This window comes from Megalops cyprinoides, chromosome 3, assembly GCF_013368585.1.
Source record: "Megalops cyprinoides isolate fMegCyp1 chromosome 3, fMegCyp1.pri, whole genome shotgun sequence".
NCBI lineage: Eukaryota > Metazoa > Chordata > Actinopteri > Elopiformes > Megalopidae > Megalops > Megalops cyprinoides.
In genome coordinates this window covers 11,287,543-11,310,762 of record NC_050585.1, presented here as the reverse complement: position 1 = coordinate 11,310,762, position 23,220 = coordinate 11,287,543, and the positions used below count along the sequence as shown (strand labels likewise).

The window sequence follows — 23,220 nt, the reverse complement described above, 5'->3', positions numbered from 1 at the left end:
CATATGCTTTTTCTTACACAGATCAAAAATCTGATCTCAATATATTATAATAATTAACCCATCATAAAAATAAAAACAATATCATAGTAATATAAATGATAAAAGCAGCCTCAGTAACAACAATAACAACTGAATTTCCAGCCAGCCTCGTCCCTGTCATCGCTCAGCTCCTCCCTGCGCACATGCGTGGTGAGGACTGGGCTCTCTAATGACGTTGGTGTATGTTTCTCCCTGCTGCCGCTGCTTTTCCTTGGACACTCCTAGCGTTCTTCCACTGAGCCCGTTATTGCAACCCACCCCCGGGAAACCATGGCCGAGCAGGCCTCGGGATCCGCCCTGCCGCCTCAGCATGACGGTAATGACTCCTCCGTTTTCGCAGTCTTTCCATCTCTAAACGCCTTGAGCGTTGTAATTGAAGGCCAGCGGCCTGTGCAGCCACGGACTCACCCCGCTGCCGTCGCCCGGCCTAACGTGATACCCTCTCTTTGCTGTAGCCTTGCATCGGAGATGCATCATTTTCACTTGATCGCAAAGCTTGTGCACGTTGCCTGTAAAATGGCAGCTTAACCATACTGTGAATTACACACTCTGCTAGCTGAGTTTCCCGGATAGCTAGTTAGCCAGCCAGCTAGCTTGCTAACTAGGTCTCCACAACATCAACAAACAGTATAAGCAAGCCATGATGGCTAACGCTAGCTAGCTGGCGGACTGGCTGGCTTGTTGTGCTTGCCGGCGTTGAGCTGTCATTATTGGACAGTCATTGTTGACAGCGAATTGATACTGGGTGTCAGTAACGCCAGTGGTACCAGCTAGCTGTTCTTCGTAACGATATTGAGTCAGTCGCTATCTTGTAACTTAGCTACCGGTCCTTCTATTCCACGCGTGTACTTTTACCAAGCAGGCTAGTAGGAGATTTGCATCATCATACGATAGCTGCATAGCTAGCTAGTGTGTTTGTCCGATATTTCTCACAGGTAGTTAGCCACAAACTTTACCAGTAGTTGGTAATGCGATATGGAATACGGCATTCAACAGAGCTTCTAGTTGGGCATAACAGCTAGATAGACAGATTCCTGACAAATAGGATGCGGGCAACACCTATGCATTGTTTGTTTAACACCTATTATTAACCATTAGTATCAATAATTTTTGCATTCGGTAGCATCAACCACTGACACAGTATGTTAGGGTTTAATCGTAATTGTGAGTGGGACATTTAGTACAGATTGGCAGCTAGTATGCTGCTAGTATCCTGCTATCCGCAGGATTTCCACTAACATTAGCACAGCTAAGATGGTCATGCCATTCTTGTCATATGTAGTTTGCATGTGCTTTTACACACCATAATATAGCTAGGAGGCTATGTAAGTGTAACGTCGTTTGTGCTATCTTTATTAACTTGAGATTGCGCTTTAGTTTGGTTGTATCTTCTATATATGCTGCTTATTACGCTGTCCTTGTTTCAGAATTTATTGTACTGATTTTATTTACAACAATTTCTTACTGTCCTGGTGTTAGGCAAACCACGGTGGATACTGAGTCAGCCCTCACAGCTGAGTAAATTTTTAACAGAAGACATTGCTGTTCTGGATTTGATATCACCCAACTAGTCTTGACTGTTAGTTTTATTACAGGCAATCCAACAGTTTGTTGTAGATGTGTTGTAACTGAAGTAAACAAGTAAAGGTGTTTCTTTTCATTGGAGCCCCCAAAATTACGGACACTGACTAGTGCACAACTTTATTACTTTAGAGTAATTTGTTCACTGGTGCCAAGAACAATTAAGTGAACAACTAAGTATGCTTAATTGAGACCAGTGGCCCATATTTGTTCTGTGGACAGGTATTAATAACAATGTGCTGAATAAAGATTTTTGTTAATCTTTATACTAGCACAAATACAACTCTGACAGCAGCCTACATTCATAAAGAATTTATAGTAGATCAAATGTGGAGCGATCAGATTCATTCACAGGATTCATGAAGCACAGTGAAACATTTTCAATTGACCTCGGGCTGGAACAGCTGCCATATGACAGTTGGGGCCCAGGACCATGTTTAAGAGACCCCGCTTTAGGTAACAAAACTACCAAGGTGAACTTTACACACAGCCTTGTGAATGGTAAGGAGGTCTTGCCTCGGGCCTACATTAGTTATTTGCCTCTTACAGATTTTTATCCTGGTGTACTTACAGAGGGCACCTGTCAACCAGCTTTACAGCTTGGTGTTTACTGATGCAGTTCAGGTTAAACAGTGCCACAACAGGGTTTTGAATCCATGTGCTTTGGTGGTGAGCCCAGGGCCTAATCATTACATCAACCTCTAGCATAAGCTTAATTTTATACATGGAAAAGACAAGCTCTCACTTATTTAGTTATTACCTGCGGCTACTATTATGTGAAATGTGGACTTTACTATTCTTTACATTAAAAATGTGTATGGCTACAGAATACTGGCTAAGCAGCTAATTCATAGAGGTGGTAGAGAATGTGGAAGTCTACAACCTAAACAAATCCTTTTCCCACAGATAAGGGCCAGATAAACACAGTTTGCTTGAAGTGATAAAACAGACTTTGTATGTTAAATATTAAATAGGACACGCTCGCAAACACACACAGAAAAAAATCAAGCCAAAACAATTGAATTTACTAAGGTGGTCCTTGAATGTTTAATGCTTTCAGTAGGGTGAATATTGCTGTAGCCTAATTCTCTAATGTTGTCCGCAGCATATTATCTGCCATGGCCAATGATTTGATTTTCATACAAGTTCTGGTGGTTTTTGATGCATCTTCTGCTTTCGTATGTTTCATAGTGATTGCAATCCGTTGGAAACTCAGTTACTGACACATCAGAGGACACAGTTGTGTCATACTGTAGGATTGTCTTTCAAAACAAACATTCTCCCTACGGCCTTGTAACACTTTCTATGGTATGACTGTCAGTTAGATTCACACACAGTTCAAATGCTTAAATTTATGTCATCCGGATATTTGGTGTTTTCCAGCTATCTTAAGAGTGCCTTACGTAATTTACTATATTCCTATCCCCATTTACCTTGGTCTTACAGCCCTGACATGCCAGTAGCCATGGTTTGAATACATGGAGCTGTGATAACTTTGAGAATGTGGATTCTTTTGAATCTCATGCATAATAACATGCAAACCCTACCAGCCAGCAAAAACAGGCTTTGCACTGCTCAAATTAGAAATGTTGAGAAATCAACCACAGAGAGAGCTGACGAGTGGCACTCGGTACAGCACATTCCTCTGACACCCTTAGCAGTTGTCATAGCAGCCCTAGAACTGAATCATTTCCTCCTCGTCCCAAAGGCAAATTAAGAATCCAAATATGTCTATCTTTTTCAGTTATCTTTTTCATTAAAATTGACAGGCATGCAGGGGGATCACATAACTCCTGCTCTGGCTACAGGTGGGGGGGGGGGGGGGGGGGGGTAATTAGATCACGGTGGCAGATACCAGGTAAGACTATCTTAGGTAGACTAGCGTCCTGTGTAAATTTGCCTGACAATAGCTTTAGGATTTCAGGGTGGGACTTATAGTGATTAGTTGGAGTAATTAGACACAACTGTGCTTTTTTATGAATAGCATTGTGTGAATCAGAGGCCTAAAACACTCTGGATATTGGACCAGGGACAGCTGATTGTAAGCTGTTGCATTCCTTTTAAGTCCTTTCAAGCCTCATTTTCATTTGCAGTTTGACCTCTTTTAAAAGCCTTTGCTGATATTCTTTTCTTTGCTCAGTTTGTATCAGCTCAAATTACATGTATTGCAGGGCTCCAGAGTAGCTGAGTCTGCAAGGTGCTTGTCTTGAGTGTAGGCTAAGCCCGACAGCAAGGGTTCAATCCCAGCCATGTTCACAGCCATTAATGACTGGGAGCCCACAGTGGAATTGAAACTTCAGTCAGGCATCTTGTGATCTGCAAGGTGCCTACAAGTTGCTGAGATGAGATCAATGCACCTGTCCTCCAATGGGCACCCACCTCACTGCAGTGAACTGTGCGAGTCGTGGTGCGAAAAATAGCTGGTGGTGTCGTGCAGGCTTATCAGACGGTTGCATTTGTTTCGCTTCACCACTCCTGCATGTCTGCAGAGGTTAATGTGATGAGAAAAGCCGAACACAGTTGCCAATCACAAAGGCAGGGTCGCATAAAGCAGAAAAGCACTAAATGATACACTTATCGCATGTGTTTTGGTTACTGAATAAACTGCATCTGAAAGGACCCCTGTGGTCTTGTATGTGATATCTGAGGCTGACTGAAAATCCATCCTGTGTGATCCTACTTAACTCAATAAGCCATGAAGGCTACAGATCCATTTTGCTACAGTATGTAACTGTGTCAGCTTTGAATTCTACTGACAGATTGAGCTAAGTGAGGTATGTGGAGGTGATTCGCGATAAACCTGGTTCATGCATACCCTTGATTTTGGGTTATAAAATTATCCGGGCTTGTTCAAAAGAATGTGTTTTGCACTTACTGTCTGCAGATCAATAGCCATTAGCAATGCTTCTTATGGTGTCTTTTGAATATTACAGGGGGGGGGATTTCAGTGCTTTCATTATACAGGTTTTTCTCCCTTAGATTTTTATCATATTGCTCCCTTGATTTTTGTAGATGGACATTTCACTGCTTTCATGAATGTGTGCGACGGAGGGAATTCTGTTCCTGCTCGAAGCTCTCTACACTTAGGTGTGCCTCAGAGCGCTCAGTTTCTGTACATGTGTGCCTTTGTGTGTGTGGCCTCAACAGCAGCTTGCAGTAAACACTGACCTCAAAGCTGTGATTTGTGGCTCTGACTTGGGCTGATGTCTCTAATCATATTATATCCCTCTGCATGATGTTGCAAGTGAGGGAACATATGCCATTTCTAGAATGTACTGGTGGTAGAAATGCAGTAAACACTATGTGAAGTCGCTTTCATTTTTTTGAGGCAAGCGTTACCCCATCATGCAGAACCTTCATCTCTGGGGGCAGGCCAAATTGTGGAATCTCCCTTTTAACGGGGTGGGTAAATTTTATCTGTGTCAGAGGAAGTGGGCCTCTTGTAGCTTGCTTGAATATTTCATTGTAAGAATGAACAATCTTGACCAACTTGGAAAATCCCTGTTCATTGTTTGCAACCTCATCTGCCATAGCCTTTCTTTCTATTGTTTTGTGGGCAGTGTGTCAGACATAATCATACATGTTAATCTCATTAAAGGAAGAATGGAGAAGCCCCAAAATGGAAACATGGCAGGTTTGTGGTTTTTCTCAGTTTGCCATTAGGAGACCAAAGGAGGTTTTCCATATTTTCCCTCAAAACTAACTAGCTTAATTCATGCAAATGGGAGGATTATTGTAATTTTTCATCTTCTCGGAGACTATGTGAAAAAATTTCCCATTCTATGTTGTAAGGTGTCGCAGCAGAACATTGTTTTGTTCACACCCCACTCGAGTTTGAACATATCCCATTATTTTTAATGCTAACATTTTATCTCATTTGTTTTGTTGTTGTCATGGTGTTGTTCAATTTTTATGCCATTATTCTTATACTGTGCATGTTATAATGTCTCATGTGTAATGCACATTGTGAAGGACTCTGTGACAAGGCCTTTACTTTATTGAGTCTTTTATTGGGTCGATATCACTCTGTTCTCAGAAGGATGTTTTTAGCAGCTCTGCTATCCTAAACTGATTTTATGGAAAACTGACTACTTTGAAGCCGGTTTCTGTTTAACCTAGCTTTGAAGCTGAAGTGATACTGCAGTTTTCCACAACTCTCCAGCAAAGGCCGAGACTCATGGCACGTGCATGGTTTCAGAGTAGATGCCACTGCAGTGCTGATGACCTAATAAGCCGTTCAGGCTCAGAAATATCTGCTTTCAGCAGCCCCAGATCAAAGGGAATTTAGAACCCCATCTTATATCTGCTCTGTGTAGGTGAGCTTTTCAGTCTGTATTTTCCTCTTAAACACAGTGCCAGGGAAGGATAAGGCTAGTATTTTGTGGTGAGCGCTGGAGAGAGGCTCACACGTTGAATTCTGTGAATTGTTCAGCAATTGATTGAGAAGCAGGGGGTTTCCATTCAGGGGAGAACTGGTTTGCCATTTGTCTGCACATGACAGCCTTTTCCCACACTTTGAAAGGGATGGGGGTAGGGGGGGGCGTGTATTTGGTTGTTCAATATGACTGCTGTTGCACATTGTCCTCAACCTTGAGTTACAAATTTAAGCAAGCTTCAGCTTTTCTCTCAATTCTTACATCAATGTCATTGACATCAAACTTGTTGTAATGTGCGGGCAGGGACAATATTGAAAAGCATTCTCTTTGAATTATTTCCTGGAGCTAGTGACCTAGTAAATGAAATGACTGGCAGTTACTGATCTTAAATTATGGGTTCCTCTGCATTGGAGTCACAGGTATTGCCCTCCTACCCAATTGTGATCTTTTGTAGAAGTTTACTTCAGGCTATGAGTTAGCATTGTGTTTGGAATGGCATAGTCCCTATGTTGTGTTACATGCTGATCCAGGCACATGATCAAACCACTTTATTACATGCATTTTATGAGTTGCTCTGGATAAGAATGTCTGCTGAATGACTAATGTAAATAAAAATAAAGACCTTACTACAGCGGTTAAGAAAGTGTAATCCAGATGCCATTTGCAGTACCCAAGAATAAAGTGTGGTGTTCCACCACACCGAGCCTCCTAACCCTGGCCACCCCACACACTGTCATAAGCTACCAATGTTTTTACGCTAACATACATATTTAATGTAAGCCGTGTTTGATAAAAGTATTGGATACCTTTAAGACTGAACAGTCAGAGTGGACAGAAAGTCCCTTACACATCCCTTGGATAGAATCTGGATCCTCCCAGATAAATGATCACATTTTGTGGAGTTGACACTATCATTAGGTACATACTGACTCTTGAAGGAACTGATGTCCAACCAGCGTGAATTTGGCTTGAAGTGCTAAACAAAAGAAAAATGAGAGCCAGAGAAAAGGCAGGCAGCCTTTGCCTGAAGAGAGAAGGAATTATCAAGAAATATGGGAGTAGCTCCTGCTTCAGTTTGGTGGCTTTTTTTCACACCTTCACAATACAGTTTCAGTTCTGAGTTGGTATTGTTACCTTTGATTTTTTTTTGATTTATGGTTGTGGTAGAAGACAAGGTCTGATGTTGAATTCCAGTCACAAATTACAAATGAAGGTGAAGTCACTACCTCAGAAATAGGCAGCGCACAGAGCCATTTGCAAATTTGCACCCTCCTTGTGTCTTGTGTTCAAAGCATGCCTGACAGTTTTGTTGAACTCTGTTGCTGGTTTTTGGATTGGCATCCCTTGCTTTTTGACAAGGACATTTGAATAATCTGCAGGTTATGAGGCCCTTGATTTATGCAATCTTAAAAAGTGGCCTCCCAGGGCAAGGTGGAATGATTAATATTGTTTGCAGGAGTCAGCCAGCCACTGCAAGGAAAAGACAGTGCCATAAATCACTATTATGATCCGGTGATAAATGTCTGCCTTTAGCCATGTATTCACGAAACAAACAACACAACTTTTTATCCTGAAATAAACCACAAAAAAGTTCATTACCCACCATTCATCCCTCTGTACGTACCCTGACAATGTCATTCATTATTCACACAGTCCTCTACAGGCAGTTACCCGTAGGGAGAGACAAAGGGCATCCTTTGTGGCCATTAATAATGACTGACTGGTCGGGAAGGTAATGGGAGGGGCCATTTTACTACTTAGGGCACATTTTAACATGGTTTGGTCCTCCAGCAGGGGGATTGCAGCAGCACGTGCCGGCCTCCCAACAGGACCGAGCCGATTTCATCAAGTTCAAGCAGCAGCTGGAGATGGAGTTTAACCAAAAGCGGGCCAAGTTCAAGGAGCTCTATCTTTCAAAAGAAGGTGAGTGTCAGTCTCTAGCTGCCTCTTACTTCTTACGTTTGCTGTTGTGCCTCTGTTAACACTGAGGAATGGTTTGAAGGGATTGATTGAGGTATTTATTGTCCTCCAGCATTCTGATCTTGAGAGGGCTTTCAGGTTGGTTTAGTTTGATGTTATTTTACTCTTCAGCCATTCCTGTATTCAGCCGCTAAATCTCTCAGCCACTTGTGTCATTTTGGGTGGTCATGAAGTTAAGTTACAGGTGCTTCTGTATTTTGTCATGCGAAGCTACACTTTGTTTACAGACTGAAGAAGGCACATCTTTGTGATTTTCTCCATTCGCATGCATGCACATCCTGCCCTAGTTCGCTCCTTCTTAACTCTTATGTGTGTCCAACTCTGCGCAGAGGAGCTGAAGAGGCAAGGAGCCACTCTGGAGTCGGTCCAGGCGGAGCTGAGCCATGCCAAGGCCCAGCTTGCGGAGGCCCAGGCGGAAATGGAGAACATCAAGGCGGTGGCCACGGTTTCCGAGAGCACCAAGCAGGAGGCCATCGACCAGGTGAAGCGGCAGTGGCAGGAGGAGGTGGCCTCTCTGCAGGCCATCATGAAAGGTACGGTCCCCGCTTCCTCTTACATTCATGCTGGCTCTGTGCCCCTGGGAGGAAACGTCATTGGATAAGCTGGAAAATAAACTAGGGGACTATGTTTGTACCTTAGATGCATAAAAGTCTATCTTGACTGAAGGTGAGATGAATACAGTGTGTGCAGGGCAATCCCAGTCATCTGAGATCTTTTCATTGTCGGATTTCAGTCAGCCTTATTTTCATTCTTTAAAAAGAAACATAGTTGATGTACTTTTAAAAAAATATTAAGGACTCCTAAATGTTAAGGTGTGGTGTGCCATACAACCTCACACACAAGAATGAAACGAAAAAAAAAACATACCTTATCTGTCAGAGGTATATTTTTAATTAATGTAAGTAAAATGATGGAATAACTGCAACCAACACCTCACTGATTGTGTTTATTGTATATCTGTGAAAATTCTTGTTCTTGTCTCTCAGTGTCACTGTATTACGTCTAACTGTTGTATTGTTACCGTGGGCCTGAGAGAAACGCAGTTTCAATCCTCTGTATGTCCTGTGCATATTGACAATAAAGTTGACTTTGACTTTGACTGATGGAGAAGCACTGTTGTGCACCTTGAGCTTTGTAGTCTTTTCTGTCAGCCTAAATTTTCTTCAACCAGTATGAGTTCTTTATGCGGTTTCGCTTGCGAGTGAAAGCAGGAGCCATGACCGCGCTCTGCTCCCCGCCTTTCTCTCGCCTCAGACACCGTGCGGGAGTACGAGGTGCAGTACCACCAGCGGCTGGAGCAGGAGCGGGCGCAGTGGGCGCAGTACCGCGAGGCCGTGGAGCGCGAGATGGGCGAGCTGAGGCGCCGCCTCTCCGAGGGCCAGGAGGAGGAGAACCTGGAGAACGAGATGAAGAAGGTCGGTCCGCTGCGCTCCGCTGCACCCCTCCCCTCCCCTCCCCACGCGTCATCTCCGCTCCCCCTCCCCTCTCGTCACCTCCCTTCATCCGCCCTCACTTGCCCTCCCTTCACGTCCCCTCCTCTCCCCTCCCCTCCCCTCCTCTCCCCTCACCTCTCCTGCTTTCCCCTCTCCTCACCTCCCCTCCTCTCTCTCGAAGCCTTTATCTGCTTTGTGCCAGCGTGGGCACTGCCTGCCAGGAGAACTCCGCAGCCATTCCCCTGTGGTGAGCTCGGGGAGGGCGTTAATCACGATTAGGGAAGTGGGACAGGAACAAGCCCAGCCACAGGCCACTGTAGCACATCGTCACCAGATGTGAACTTCTCCTTATTTGCTGTTTTGAGAAAAATATCTCTGCCTGGGTGTTGCATCAGAAGTAAATATTTATTCATGATACATTTCCTTAGAAGTTCCCCTGATTAGGTAGTCCTCAATCCTTTGTTTGAATCGGTTCTCCCAGAACAGTGTGAGTGTGGTCTCAATTTGAATCATTTCCCCAGGATAGTGTGAGTGTGGTCTTGATTTGAATCATTCCCCCAGGACAGTATGAGCATGGTCTTGAATTGAATCATTCCCCTTTGATAGTGTGGGCATGGTCTTGATTTGAATCGGTCTCCCCAGGATAGTGCGAGTGTGGTTGTGATTTGAATCGGTCTCTCCAGGATAGTGCGAGTGTGGTTGTGATTTGAATCTCTCCCCCCACCCCCAGGCACAGGAGGACGCAGAAAAGCTTCGGTCGGTGGTGATGCCGATGGAGCATGAAATTGCTGCTCTAAAAGCCAAGCTGACGGTGGCCGAGGACAGGGTGAAGGAACTGGAGGCCTCGAAGGTGGGTATCGCTGACAACAACTTGTAGTGATCTTATGTGCACTGTTCTTAAGCCATAGATAATTCATTGTGAATCTTGTAATACATGTCCAGAAGCTAAAATTTTTAAAGCTTTTCCCTCCTCGGGCAGTTTGATTTGATAGCTGGATTTATACCGTGGTAAGGATTGTTAAACTAATGCATTTATTTTCCAGGTAAAGGAGCTCAATCATGTTCTAGAGGCTGAAAAATCGTGCCGCACTGACCTGGAGATGTACGTGGCAGTCCTGAATACCCAGAAGTCCGTGCTTCAGGAAGATGCGGAGAAACTGCGCAAAGAACTACACGAAGGTGACCTGATTATGAGCTCTCCCAACAGTCTGGGAATTTGACGCTGACATTTGGGGGTGGGGGGGGGGGGGTAGTCTAAAGGTACAGCGAGGAATGTCCTTGGCGCCCCAACAGCGGGACCGTCAGCCGCGGGCGCCCTTTGAATTTTTCACCCGCCTTTCTCCCTCAGTGTGTCACCTGCTGGAGCTGGAGAGGCAGCAGCACAACCAGCTGAAGCACACCTGGCAGCGGGCCAACGACCAGTTCCTGGAGTCGCAGCGGCTGCTGATGCGGGACATGCAGCGGATCGAGAGCGTGCTGTCCTCGGAGCAGCTGCGCCAGGTGGAGGAGATGAAGAAGAGAGACCAGGTACGGCCTCTGGCGTCTCCCCCAGCTCTGTTATAGTCTCATCGCATCCTGCTTCCTGCCAATGTCTCCATTCGCACTAGGAACCCGTTCGTTTTCTTCTACTTTACGGTGTCTGTGGGGTGACTAAAGCGGTTTTAAACAATGTTTGAAGCACCTCAAACAATGAGCAAAGCTTCATGGATTAGATATTGTAAATGCGTCTTGCATATTGTACACCCATTAATTGTTGTGTTGGGAATTTTCCAGCTCTTAGAAGTTAGTGGAAATGTATGGATCTTTATGAGCCTGCTGAGATAACAGGTGGAATTGTTTGTTTATGGTTCTAATGCATATTTAGTTCTGAAATGTGATTAGCAATGAACATCCTTGTTTTGAGACTTCTAAATTTGAAAGCTTTAAGTTCCCCTAATTACCCCCTTGAGTTTGGTCATTTGGAAAGTGAATATTGTGGGTTGTGCAGTGTCAGTAACATGCTCTTTGACCCCAGGAGGAGGATGAGAAGCAGCGGATCAGCCAGGCCAAAGAGCTGAAAGAGGAAGAGGTGACGGAGCAGGCAGAACCCGCAGAGGACTCACTCCTTGGCCTGTCTACTGATGAGGTGCAGTTTTGATCTACTCCAGTCTGTAAAGCCTGCTGACATTTAATGATACTAATTACATCATAATGATTTGCGGTGGCCTCACCTTTCTAATTTTCGCTTGGTGAAAGGTTCTCAGCTGTAATAAAATGTAGCAGGCCGCTCGGTGACTCCATTAAGCGCTGATGCCTGTGGCTGTGAAAGGATCATCGACAGTGTGTGAGCCGCAGTGCTCCCCGGCTCCTGACACGTGGTGTCCTCCCTCTCTCCCCAGGCCCACACCAACCACAGCATGCACAGCTCCATGCACTCCCTGGACACGGAGCTGGCGGGCAGTCAGGACGGCTCGGACCTCTACAAGGACGGGCTCCGCAGGGTGCAGTCCACAGACAGCCTGGGCTCGTCAGGGGGCCTGCTGCCGGCCCGCGGCCTGGGCTACAACCACAAGGCCAAGTCGGCCAGCAACCTGGACGAGTCGGACTTCGGGCCGCTGGTCGGGGCTGACTGCGGGGCGCCGGAGAACCTGGACGCGGCCTCCGTCAGCTCCATCCAGCTCCCCTCGGGCCACTTCCTCCTCACCAAGGACCAGGAGAAGGCCATCAAGGCCATGACTCCCGAGCAGGAGGAGACGGCCTCCCTGCTCTCCAGCATCTCCCAGGCCCCCGACACCGCCTACCTGCCCCCCTCCGGCTACAGGCTGGTCAGCGAATGCGAGTGGAACCTGCTGCAGCAAGAGGTCAGACGCACTGTCACAATTAACTTTTCCTTTGCGGGTAGAGCTCGTGGCCAATATGCATGTTTCGCAATATACCCTGACAGTGGCTGTTTCACTCTCACATAGGGCTAGAAATGACGAGGGATTAACATACGCATGTTTATCACATTTTTGTTTTTTATTGTTTTGTGCAGTGACATCTATGTATCTTTTTAAAGATAATCTTTTTTTTTAAAGATAATTATTAGTTTGTGCATACAAAAGTTGAATCTTATTGTTAGATATGGGTGTAATGGGCCAGGACTGAAATTGTATGCTTGGTATTGTTCAATAATTCGCCTTCATGTGTTTGTATCATCAAAGAGAAGGCGGCCATAGTCACTCTTTTCCAATGCCGCCTCCCCTTTTGTCACAAAGGTGAAGAATGCAGGGAGAAAGCTGGGCCGTCGTTGCGACATGTGCTCCAACTATGAGAAACAGCTGCAGGTCATCCAGGGCCAAGAGGCAGAGACGCGCGATCAGGTACACCTGGCCTTTTCAGCTGCCGAGGATGGAAATATAGAAAACCCTGCTATTGTAGCCTGTTGCCTGTGAATTTATTCATCTGGAGAAGTGACGTAATCAACACCCATTAAAATACGGCAATTTGAAGTAACGCAAGTTTATTTATAAGGCATGCTTGCATATCAGGATGTAAAATGGAAAAGCTCAGACATCAGATTGAATTTACCTTTTAGTCTGTGTACAAACGTGGGGCCCGTTAGTTCTTAAGGTACTGTCTTGTCACACATAGCACAGCAGTTCCGTAAACACTTTAGTGGTTAATTCAAATTTTACGATAGCATATATTTTCTTTCCTCCCTACCTACCTGCCGACCTACTCAGGTGAAGAAGCTACAGGTGATGCTGCGACAAGCTAATGATCAGTTGGAGAGAACCATGAGTGAGAAACAAGAGCTAGAGGACTCCATAAAACAGAGCAATGAGGAAACCACTGCCAAGGTCTGTTCCCATGCTACCTCCTTTGGTCTTGAACACGTATTTAAACGAAGTATTAGGCACTCATGATTTTATGGTCCAGCAGCAATGTAATGCAAAAAGTAGTGTACAAAAGTTCTTTAATTTATTTGATCAGTGATATTTCTTCTGTGCAAATGTACTCAATCAGGGGTGCAATATAGTTTTCTATTTTTTGATAGATACATTTTTAAAAATGCATTTGTTATTGATGTGCTGGTATATCTCACTTTGAGATTCATATTCAAACGACAGCGCTTGCGAAGGAGGTGTCAAACCACTGTCTGAGTTGTGAAAAACCTTTCATAGAATAAATAACACCACGACTCCATGACGTGGGCTTTCACACCATTCAGCCCCTTGTTGTTACTGTGCGTTTTACCAGTGTAGATAATTGAATTACGCTTGCTGATGATTTCTGAATCCTGCTGTTGTCTGGCTTCTCTTCCAGGTCTCCACTCTCATGCAGAAAGTCCAGGAGTCAGAGACCCTGCTTAGCGCCCTGCAGCAGGCCTTCAGCCAAGCCAAGAGAAACACGCAGGAACAGATGGTGAGACTAGATAGCCTGCCTTTCAGTCCTCTCGCTGCGTTTGCTGGGGGAGTTCTGATACGAATGCCCTAAATAGCACCCTGGCCTATAAAGAAAGCTTTCAGACTAAATCGGACTTTTGCACCGTTTTGTTGTCTGACTGCATTTTAGACAGGCCATTCATACATGGCGTCACAGTACTTTTCTGACAGTCTTCAGCTGGATTTCAATCGAATGTTTGACCTGCTAGCTTTTTCAACAGTTACAAACCTTGAACGCTATTCAGTCTAACAAAGACCGACCCCGCTGGCTGAACCAGATTTGCAAGTCAGGATTGGTTCAGGTGCTATGGCACAGAACGCGGTTAAAGGGATCTTTTTCACCTTTCATTCTGCGGCGGGTCTCTGTCAGTTTGTCTGAAGGCTGCTTGGCTTTTCAGGCCGTGCTGATGCAATCCCGGGAGCAGGTGGCGGACGAGCTGAGCCGACTGCAGAGGGAAAACGAGAGCTTGCAGGGGAAGCACAGGCTGCACCTGACCCTGCAGCAGCAGGAGGACTTCAAACTTCCCTCCACCGTACAAGTAAGTCCCATTCGCCTGTGCTGATTCAAAGCCACAAGTATACCATTACTTCTCTCTAATCCTAAGTAAGAGGGATCAACTTTACACCGCATTACATGATTGTCATTTAGCAGACTCTCTTATCCAGAGAGACTTATATGTGTTGCAGTTTTTTTTTTTTTTTTTACATGTTATCCATTTATACAGCTGGATATTTACTGAGGCAAGTTAAGTACCTTGCCCAAGGGTACAGCATTGCCCCATCAGGGATGAGAAACCGGCAACATTTTGGTTATGAGCCCTGCTCCTTACCACTATGCTACACTGCCGCCCAGCACTGTAAGTGGCTGCACTACAGAAGGAGGTGGACAGCCTGCGTGCTGACCGCTGCACATGCTCTCCGCAGGAGCTGCAGGCCCTGGTTCTGGGGTACCGGGCGGACATTGTGGCGGCGCGCACGGCGGCCGACCACCTGGAGGAGAAGCTGAAGGCGGAGATCCTCTTCCTGAAGGAGCAGATCCAGGCGGAGCAGTGCCTGAAGGAGAACCTGGAGGACACGCTGCAGCTGGAGATAGAGGGCTGCAAGGAGGAGATCGGTGAGGCCACAGGCAGCCGCCCCGTGGCTCCGTGCTAAGAGGCCGGAGGTGCCTCTTCTGTGTTGTTCAGTATTCTCATTTCCGAGTGCTCCTGTAGAACCAAAGTGGGTTTCTTCATCAAACGCCATCCCTTTGTCTGAGAACCACTTTGTGACAGTGTGGTGTTTATAAAAAAGACGCCAGGACACTTGCTGCTGTCCGTCACTCCATCGTGTTTGGTCTGTGAGCTGTCAGACATCTGTGTTAGTTCTGATGAGTGAATAGTGCTCGGTGAAAGCACTACGAATGACCCGTCATGTGACCTTTCTCGTATCGAATGCATCTCACATGGAGAGTGCATTTTGAGAAAGGCCACCACTGTCCCCGCCCCATCGCAGAAGTTATTTTGCGCCTTTCTTTTGTACCTTCTAAATCCTGTTCTTTTTCTCCTCTCCGTTCCCTCCGTTGGTGACTGTTGTTCAGACATCCTGGAAGGTATGAGCCACTCTGTCTGACTGGCCTGCTTTGGCTGTGTGTGTTTATGCCATAGGCTCTAGGCAGTTTGTTGCTGGTAACCTACTTCACAAACAGCACCCCAAATGGCTACACAATAACAGCTAAACTGCCCTCACCCTGTCATAATTTTTCACTATAGTTTAACAGTGACTGTTGGATAAAGGAATGTTTTTTTCCCCCATTTTGTTTGCACTGGCACCTCTTCTGACATAAAATACACATCTGAGGAACATGTCTGAATTTCTGTGTGTTTTATGTAAAAATAGTATTAAGCAAGTCCATGAACCCTTCATATAATCTTTACAGCTAAAACGAGATAAGCAGTGGATTGATTGAACCCAGAAGTAGAAGTGGAATTTTTGTATTTTACTGAACAGTATATTTAATTCCAAATATCCATGACCATATGATGAAGGGATTTACTACAAACTTTCAAGACTCTTTCCACGCTTCGATTTAACAATTAAAAGATAGCTTATTTACTTAGCAAATTAGCATATCATTAACATCCACCATCCCTCCTCACCACGTCCTTCAGCGAGTCAGTGCTGTTCTCCCTCCAAGACTGATGATCCTAATGCATTATTCATAAATAACAGCTCATTCTCCTGGACTCTTTGAAGGCATGTCTTTGATATTAGCATTCAGGAAAAATGCAAATAAAACAATTTTAATACCTGTGTCCCCCGTTTGTTTTTCTTCTTTTCTCCCCCCTCCCGCAGCATCGTTCTCCAGTTTGAAAACGGAGCTGGAGCGGGTGAAGGCGGAAAAAGAAGAGGTACATTGAGCGGTGCGCTCTAATCGATTTTCCACAAGTCAAGGTCATGCGGAGTTGAGGGCCGCGTTCCGTTGCCATGGCTCCCCGGCGAGCACAAACACCCTGGGCACCTGCTCCACCTCAGTCACTCTGAATCAGTTCGAACAGCTGAGTTGGATGTGGGATTTACCGTTGATTACAGTAAACAGTGCTCTAATTTCAGGGTCCAGTACCTAAACATAATGTTTTCAGGGTCTGTGGAGTTGTGCTGAAAAGTAAGCATTAGCATAAAACCTGGTTAATCTGGGGTCTTGAGGGCTAAAGTGTCTGCAAGCTTTTGTTCCCACCATATATTTAACCAACTGATTCATCCCATCACTGTCCTTACCGAACCAAATGAACCTGATTCTGAGAGCGTTATTTATGTAAAACAAAACGGGATAACCTGCCAGATTGTGACCAACCAGAGTCAGCACTCTAAAGCACTGAAATGAAGGCTTTTGCATACTTTACGTTGTATTATTCTAATGTATGTGTTTTATGTAATAGATTGCATGCATTGTAATTTAGCATGCCATATGTATTGTTTCTCAAGTTACATTTTTATTGAAATGGCTATCTGTAGATGTGAATGGTCATGAGGTTTTGTGTTGTATGTGGGTGATAAAATGAGATTTTTTTTGTCCTCTTGAATAGCTGGAGCACAACCTGTCAGAGAAGATCCAGACGTTGGAAAACCTACAGGGTCTGAAGACGAGCCTAGAGGAGCAGCTGAAGGAGGCCACCAGCTCTAAGGTCAGGCAGGTCATGGCAGAAACGGCCACGTCTCCGGTTACTGTCTTGACTCCGTTTACCTTTCAGTCCTTCTGCCATGTTAAACACCACGGCTTTGTCAATTCAGTCCAATTTTCTAATGATCTTTTACATATTCATTAATAAGCATGCGTAGTTGAGAATGCACGCTCCCAGGAGCTACGCCGTAGAAGTTCTTGTGTCTCAGCATATATTAACAATTCGTTTCAGGCAGCCCTAGAGAGTCAGGTGTTTGATGAGAAGGACAAAGCCCAGAGGCTGCAGACGGAGCTGGATGTCAGCGAGCAGGTGCAGAGAGACTTTGTCAAGCTCTCCCAGACCCTCCAGGTAACGCACTTATTCTAGCCCACCTCACTCCTCTAATCCAGTGCTCTCTCAAAACAAGCAATGCCTGACCTGTGTCAGACAGGCAGCTTGTGGATTCTCACATCTGAAAAATGTTCTTTTAGCAAAGGAAACATAGGTGTGTTTGATGAGCAATCACTGCAGCCTCCACCCTTTTTTGCCTCTCGTCCAGGTCCAGCTGGAACGCATCCGTCAGGCCGACTCCCTGGAGCGAATTCGCGCCATCCTCAACGACACCAACCTGACCGACATCAGCCAGCTTCCTGAGACATGATACCACCGTAAACTCCACCCCCTGCCCCAACCCAACCCCTGCCCCCCCAGCCCAATGATACCCTTTTTTCCATAAGGGCCGTAGCTCCCGTTTGAGGGCCTGGGAGGTAGGCGGGACTTTTTTAACACCAAGATCCCACATGGAGGACAGAAACCAAAAAAAAAAAAAAAAAAAAACCCGTATATAAGAAGAAACGAAAAACCGCCTTTCCTGTACAGGAACGTGTGGAGGCGTCCGAGGCAGGAGGCACGAGGAACACTACCAGAGTTTGTAAATAAGCGAGGGACTGGCGCGGCTTGAGAAGCGGAGATGCCCGTGTGTCTGTCCTGTGTTTCTAAATGTGAAACTGTCCTTTGACCTGCCAGCGAGGGGTGTGTGCTCTCTCTTTCTTCTACAACAACTTCTTATGACTCCTCCTTCTGGTAAATGGAACGAAAACAACCCCTGTTATTTCTGCCATTTCACGTGCAAGTAAGATCTCCAGAAAAAAAAAAAAAAGACCTGGCCGATATCTCTCTCTTGTTCTGCTGTGGCTCTTAATTCTACTTTGTGTGCAGGGCATGAGGCAAAAGCTAATGAAGGAGTCTCAGCATATTTGTATATAGAGGATATATATATTGGGTAGATGAAGTAATCTTGAAATATGTGCTCTTCCCTTGCCCTGGATTCTTTTCATAAGCAGAACTGCGTTTTGTTTTGTTTTTTTGCTGGTCCATTAACCATTTCACCCAGATGTCTAGTATTACCTTGCTGTGATGATCTTTTCTGACCTTTTGCTGCTCCTGGTGGGTGTGCTGACCCTGTTTGATAGTCTTCTTCTGCATCCCCCCACCCTCCAAAATGGATGGAGAGTCTACTTAACGCCAACAGGCATTAAGTAACCCAGATCCCATGTAGTGGAAAATATTCTAGTGGGTTTAGAGATCCCTGAGAACTAATACTGGAAGTTTTTACGTTACCAGAGATGCACCATCTATGATCAAGGGGATCTTTTGATGCCCTGTTTATTTACAGATCCTGAGAATTATTCTCTATTGTATGGTATTTGTCATGTTGACTGCGTAGAATATCAGATTTTGGTTAGACGGTTTGTATTTCTCCGAGTGTTGTCTTGTTGATTTTTGGGCTAGGGTTCGTTAGCCTGGTCATTTAATTTCTTTTTTAGAGAATAGCTGCTTTGGTTTTGCCACCAACACGGCAGGCGAGCACTGCATTATGAATTGGCAAGTGCTGAAACATCTTGCTGAAACATTGTTTCCCTGTTCAAAATTTTCAAAATAGAGTGCATTTTCAGACTTTCGTAAAGGTCCTGGCACAGAGCCCAGAGCTTCTCGGCTTAGAGCAACTTTCTCAGATGGTCTCTGCTCTCATATGTTGCAGCAAAGCTAGGATGCCAACTGTGACAAATTAAACATCCAGAGTCTCATATAGGTTTAATATGTGGGTAGGAACTGACCTGTGAGTTTGTGATGTAGTATGTGTCATCATGTGATACATTATGGGTCATCATGGTCAGGGTGGCCTCCACACACCCTGTTGACCCCTATCAGCTCAGACATGCTTCTCCTTTTGTGTAAGATCAGTGTTAGCATGAATAGCTAAGAGCTGTGTCATTTCCTCCACATACTAACATACTACTTTTCAGTCCTTTTTTTTTGTTCCTTTTGTGGTGAATCTCATTTTTATTCCATGTTCCCACAACATGCTTAGTTGTGGGTCACCTAGTCAATAGTGGACTATCATGGAAGGAGGCAGAGAAAGCACCAAAGCTGACAATTTGAGATTACACAGAGCACTACATGAAAGCGTGTGAAGATGATGATGATGATGAGAGGAAACTGAAGTGTAGGTGAAGCACTAATACTTGTGTTATGGGTAACAGCATGACCTCTACCTTTCCGCAGTGCTGAGATGAGCACTCCATCAAAACCAAATCTGATTCACCTGTTTCTTCCATTAAAAAAATAGTCCAGGGTCTCTTTGAAGTCTTGAATTAATCTCAGTCCTGCCAAACTAGAGCATGAATTGAAGGTAGCATCTTGACCCAGAGACAGGAGCTCCTTAGCAGTCTGTCATGTGTATGAAAGATTTTTTCTTCAGGAAAAATAATAGAAAGGGTTGCTGGCAGCCTGATTCTACAACTGTCTAATTTGGTTTGTAGGGCTATTGACTCTCAGTTGAGCAAGAGGGTACATTGTCTGTGAAAAACACTATGTAAGCAGACATATTTTGTTCCATGCCAGTCACACTACATCCAGGGCACTTAATTCTCCTGTGCGAGACTCCCTTTTCAAGGGAGTTAGAATGCATTCTACAACTTAGTAAACTACACTTGCTGGTTTTCTTACACAGTGCTAACTAAGGAGAATAGTTTACTGATGGTATCATTAAAATATATCTTCTTTGGTTTAACAGACGGCCTTATCCAGGGAAATCCGCATTTCCCTGGATATACACCAATGTACACCTGGCCTATTTGCAAGTACCTTGCTCTAGATGAGATCCGTGATTCAAAGCTGGAAACTTTCCACAATGATTCTAGTTCTCTAACCACTACTCAGTCCAGCTCCATCAATTTCTGAATGATTTTTTTTTTTTGGTGGAGTGCTCCTTTAATGTCAGTTCAGATCTAGCTATCGATGTCAAGGTGAAACCTTAAAGGTGAAGTGGTTAATGGCAAGAGACAGTGTAAATAAAAATTGTTGTTATGAGAAATGTAAATATTCGGCTGGTGAGTTTTCAGTGCAACTTTGCGTCACTGAGTAGCAATGGAACGAGCATTGTTGAAACTGCAAAACTGCAGAGAAGCTAAAGCCAAAGTGCATTCTTAGGTGGCAGAAGCCAAGTGCAGGTTGGACAGAAGTACTTAATATTATGCAGTGCGGAAATTGCAGTCAGGCTACCAGACAGATTCGGAGATACACTGGCAAAGAGGGTAAATGCTGCCTGAGTGGCAATCAAGGATTACCATGCACTAATTAAGCTGGAAAAGAAAGTGTAACATGACAGCCATGGTTGAGCATGAAGAATAGCCATTCTTAGACAGTATAGCAGCTGTCTAAGACAGTTCCAACACTATATGTATTCCCGTTAGCCCTTTGCATTCTAATAGCCTGACCCTTGAGGCCATTTCTGTGTGTAAAAAATGGAAGTATTACTGAAATCGGTTCAGAGCGTGGTAATCAAGCTCTTGAGCTTGGCTGGATTTTAACCATAACCGATCTTTTATGGGGGGAAAATGGCTGCATTCAGTCCAGGTTGTTTGAAGTGGTGGGAATTCTTACTTTGTGCAGCTGCTGCTTTTTACAGAACTTGCCAGACGTGACAGCATGATTCATTATTTTGCCTTGTGTCAAAAATAACTTACATTGGAAAAAATGCTTCTTTAAATATTGTGCTGCTGATCCTTTTTTTCAGAGTTTAATATCCACCCATGTGTTTTATATGCAGGATAATAGTGATGAATCCAGTTAACAAATGCCATTAACTTGCATGTCCTGGGCCCACAGTCTTATTCAGTATAAGCCTCTAGATGTCCTGAGTGTATATGAATTCTAGAATCCTACAGTGGGCTGATGTATATTAGGGAACGTACGTGTAGTGAGAAAAGGACGTTGGCAAATGTGGAAGCAAATCTTCAGCATCACTCCAAATGTAAAATGAAAGGTTAACCTATCTATAGTTATTTGGCTTGTGCCAGTGGGTGTTCAGAGGGTAATCTTCTTGTACTATTCACCTGGTGGATTCCAGGAGTGTGAAATCAATACAAATCACTGTGGCAAGGTGAAAACTTTTTTTTTTTTTTTTTAAAGAAAGAAATTTGCTGTTTTGCATCATGTTCAAGCAGACGACAGAGCGTGCTTGTAAAACCTCTCTGAAATTGGGGAAAGTGCGTGTATTAGTCTGTCTTTGAAGTCAGCAGTAGAAATGAAAATCTCTCAGCATGTCTTTTAAGATTTTGGGATCCCGCAGTGAAACACATTTCACAGGGACAGTGATGGAACATGGGAGTGAATCTGGCAGTTGCTGCTGTTGAGTTCTAACAGTACAGACACAGCAAAAGAGTTGAGTGATGGTGTTAAATGATCCGATAGAATTTTTTCTTTGTAACACACACTTCTCTTTTTTTAATTTTATCAGTGACTGACCATAATTTAGTACCTTACCATGTTCAATCATGTCATTGATATTCATCTTTCCTCAGATTGCAGTGATTAGACCTGAAATTGAAAACTTGACCATGACGCTGAATCAGAAATGTCTATTATCTTTTGTCTCTCCTCTTACATGGACACTGGTGTATAGAATTTGCGGAAGGTCCCTTTTTATATTTAGGTGTCTGCAGTCAGATGTACGTCAGATGTAGACCAGTTATTTCTTGGATGGAGGACAACATCACTCAGAAGACCTTACATTTTGGTTTGTTAAATATATTTCAGTTAATATGAGAAACTCCATTGATAATTTTTTGATTGCTTGGTTCTTCAATGGTGTCAGTAGAAGTGTGTTAAAGCTGAGGTTCCTGAACATTGTTGGTCCCATGTGTCACTGAAAAAGCTCTGGCCTGTCCAGAACCCAGACAGCATGTCACCTTGTGTTTAAATTCTAAGATTGATTTAAGTGCAAAACAAAGGAGATTGAGACACATCAACAAAGGATCCTGGTGTGGACATCTTTCTTGACTTAAATGCAAAACTAGCCTATCTTTCACAAACTCTTAGGTATGTTGTGAATTCAGTTTGTTCCCACTGCATGCCTTCAGTATATTAAAACAATGAGTTTATCCAAATATATTCATCAGCATTATATGCTTAAAAACCTGCCACATTAACATCTTTGATCCTGCCTCAGACTGTCACTCCCTTAAGGTATCTTGAATCCTGTAAAACCTGACTGCTTCTCCTCTCCGTCATTACGATGAGGTTAGACAGTGAGGCGGTGGTTCACATTCTTGGCGGGACAGACTGCAGAAGAATCTAAACCGAGGGTTTGTGTGGGAACCAACAGTAGGGAGTGAGGTCTCAGAGTCATTCCGAATGCCGCGTGGGGAATCTCAGCTTTAAGACCAGCCCATTTAACGTTTCTGTCCGCATGCTTTGTTGCCGTTGCGGGAGATTTGCAAACTTATACTGTACTGTGTACATATCTCTGTATATATCTAATAAACCAGATTGTAATTTGAGTGTGAGTACTTTATTTTCTGAGGTGGAACCAGCTCTATTTAATCCCTTTGATGGCAATGAGTAGGTCATTTTGCTTAATTAAAATTTGTCTGCACCTCTATTTTATTAACTGAGCCATCATGTAAGTTAAGCTATCAAAAGCAGTTTACCCTGTGCAATTTTATTACTGACGTTAGAGTGGAAGCAAAAAAAAAAAGCACACAGTGTAATAGTGACATGGAATTCCCCTCCTTCTTCCTGCAAACCTGGGCAATGACACTAGATGACAGCCCTATTTGTCAGAGAGGGAAGCGGTTTCAACATTCAATATGATTAATGACGAAGTCTGAGGCTGCAAAACTACAAAACATGAATTTTATTCCATAGTGAGATAAATATACATGTATATTTAATTTTATACAGCACATGTATAAAACCTTGGTAA

General features: G+C 44.2%; 1 protein-coding gene across 2 annotated transcripts; it reads left to right on the top strand.

The window, feature by feature from the left end:
- The first annotated feature begins 196 nt into the window (after window positions 1-196).
- rabep1 (rabaptin, RAB GTPase binding effector protein 1) lies at window positions 197-17,797 on the top strand. Of its 2 annotated transcripts, XM_036523664.1 has the most exons (19): window positions 197-355; window positions 7,788-7,919; window positions 8,306-8,509; window positions 9,231-9,391; window positions 10,140-10,259; window positions 10,453-10,588; window positions 10,758-10,936; window positions 11,424-11,534; window positions 11,788-12,249; window positions 12,646-12,750; window positions 13,114-13,230; window positions 13,697-13,795; window positions 14,214-14,354; window positions 14,740-14,929; window positions 15,392-15,403; window positions 16,147-16,202; window positions 16,878-16,976; window positions 17,205-17,321; window positions 17,512-17,797. In XM_036523664.1, exons 1-19 carry the CDS (start codon window positions 310-312, stop codon window positions 17,611-17,613), a joined length of 2,589 nt encoding a protein of 862 aa, XP_036379557.1. In that variant the 5' UTR covers window positions 197-309; the 3' UTR covers window positions 17,614-17,797. The 2 variants fall into 2 exon arrangements, with proteins under 2 accessions (XP_036379557.1, XP_036379558.1); XM_036523665.1 differs by lacking the exon at window positions 15,392-15,403.
- The last annotated feature ends 5,423 nt before the right edge of the window (window positions 17,798-23,220 follow it).

Coding starts and splice junctions, on each gene's coding strand:
- rabep1 (XM_036523664.1), top strand. CDS start 310: ATGGCCGAGCAGGCCTCGGGATCCGCCCTGCCGCCTCAGCATGACG. Junction 10,260..10,452: donor AGGAACTGGAGGCCTCGAAG/GTGGGTATCGCT, acceptor TTTATTTTCCAG/GTAAAGGAGCTCAATCATGT. Junction 13,231..13,696: donor ATGAGGAAACCACTGCCAAG/GTCTGTTCCCAT, acceptor CTTCTCTTCCAG/GTCTCCACTCTCATGCAGAA.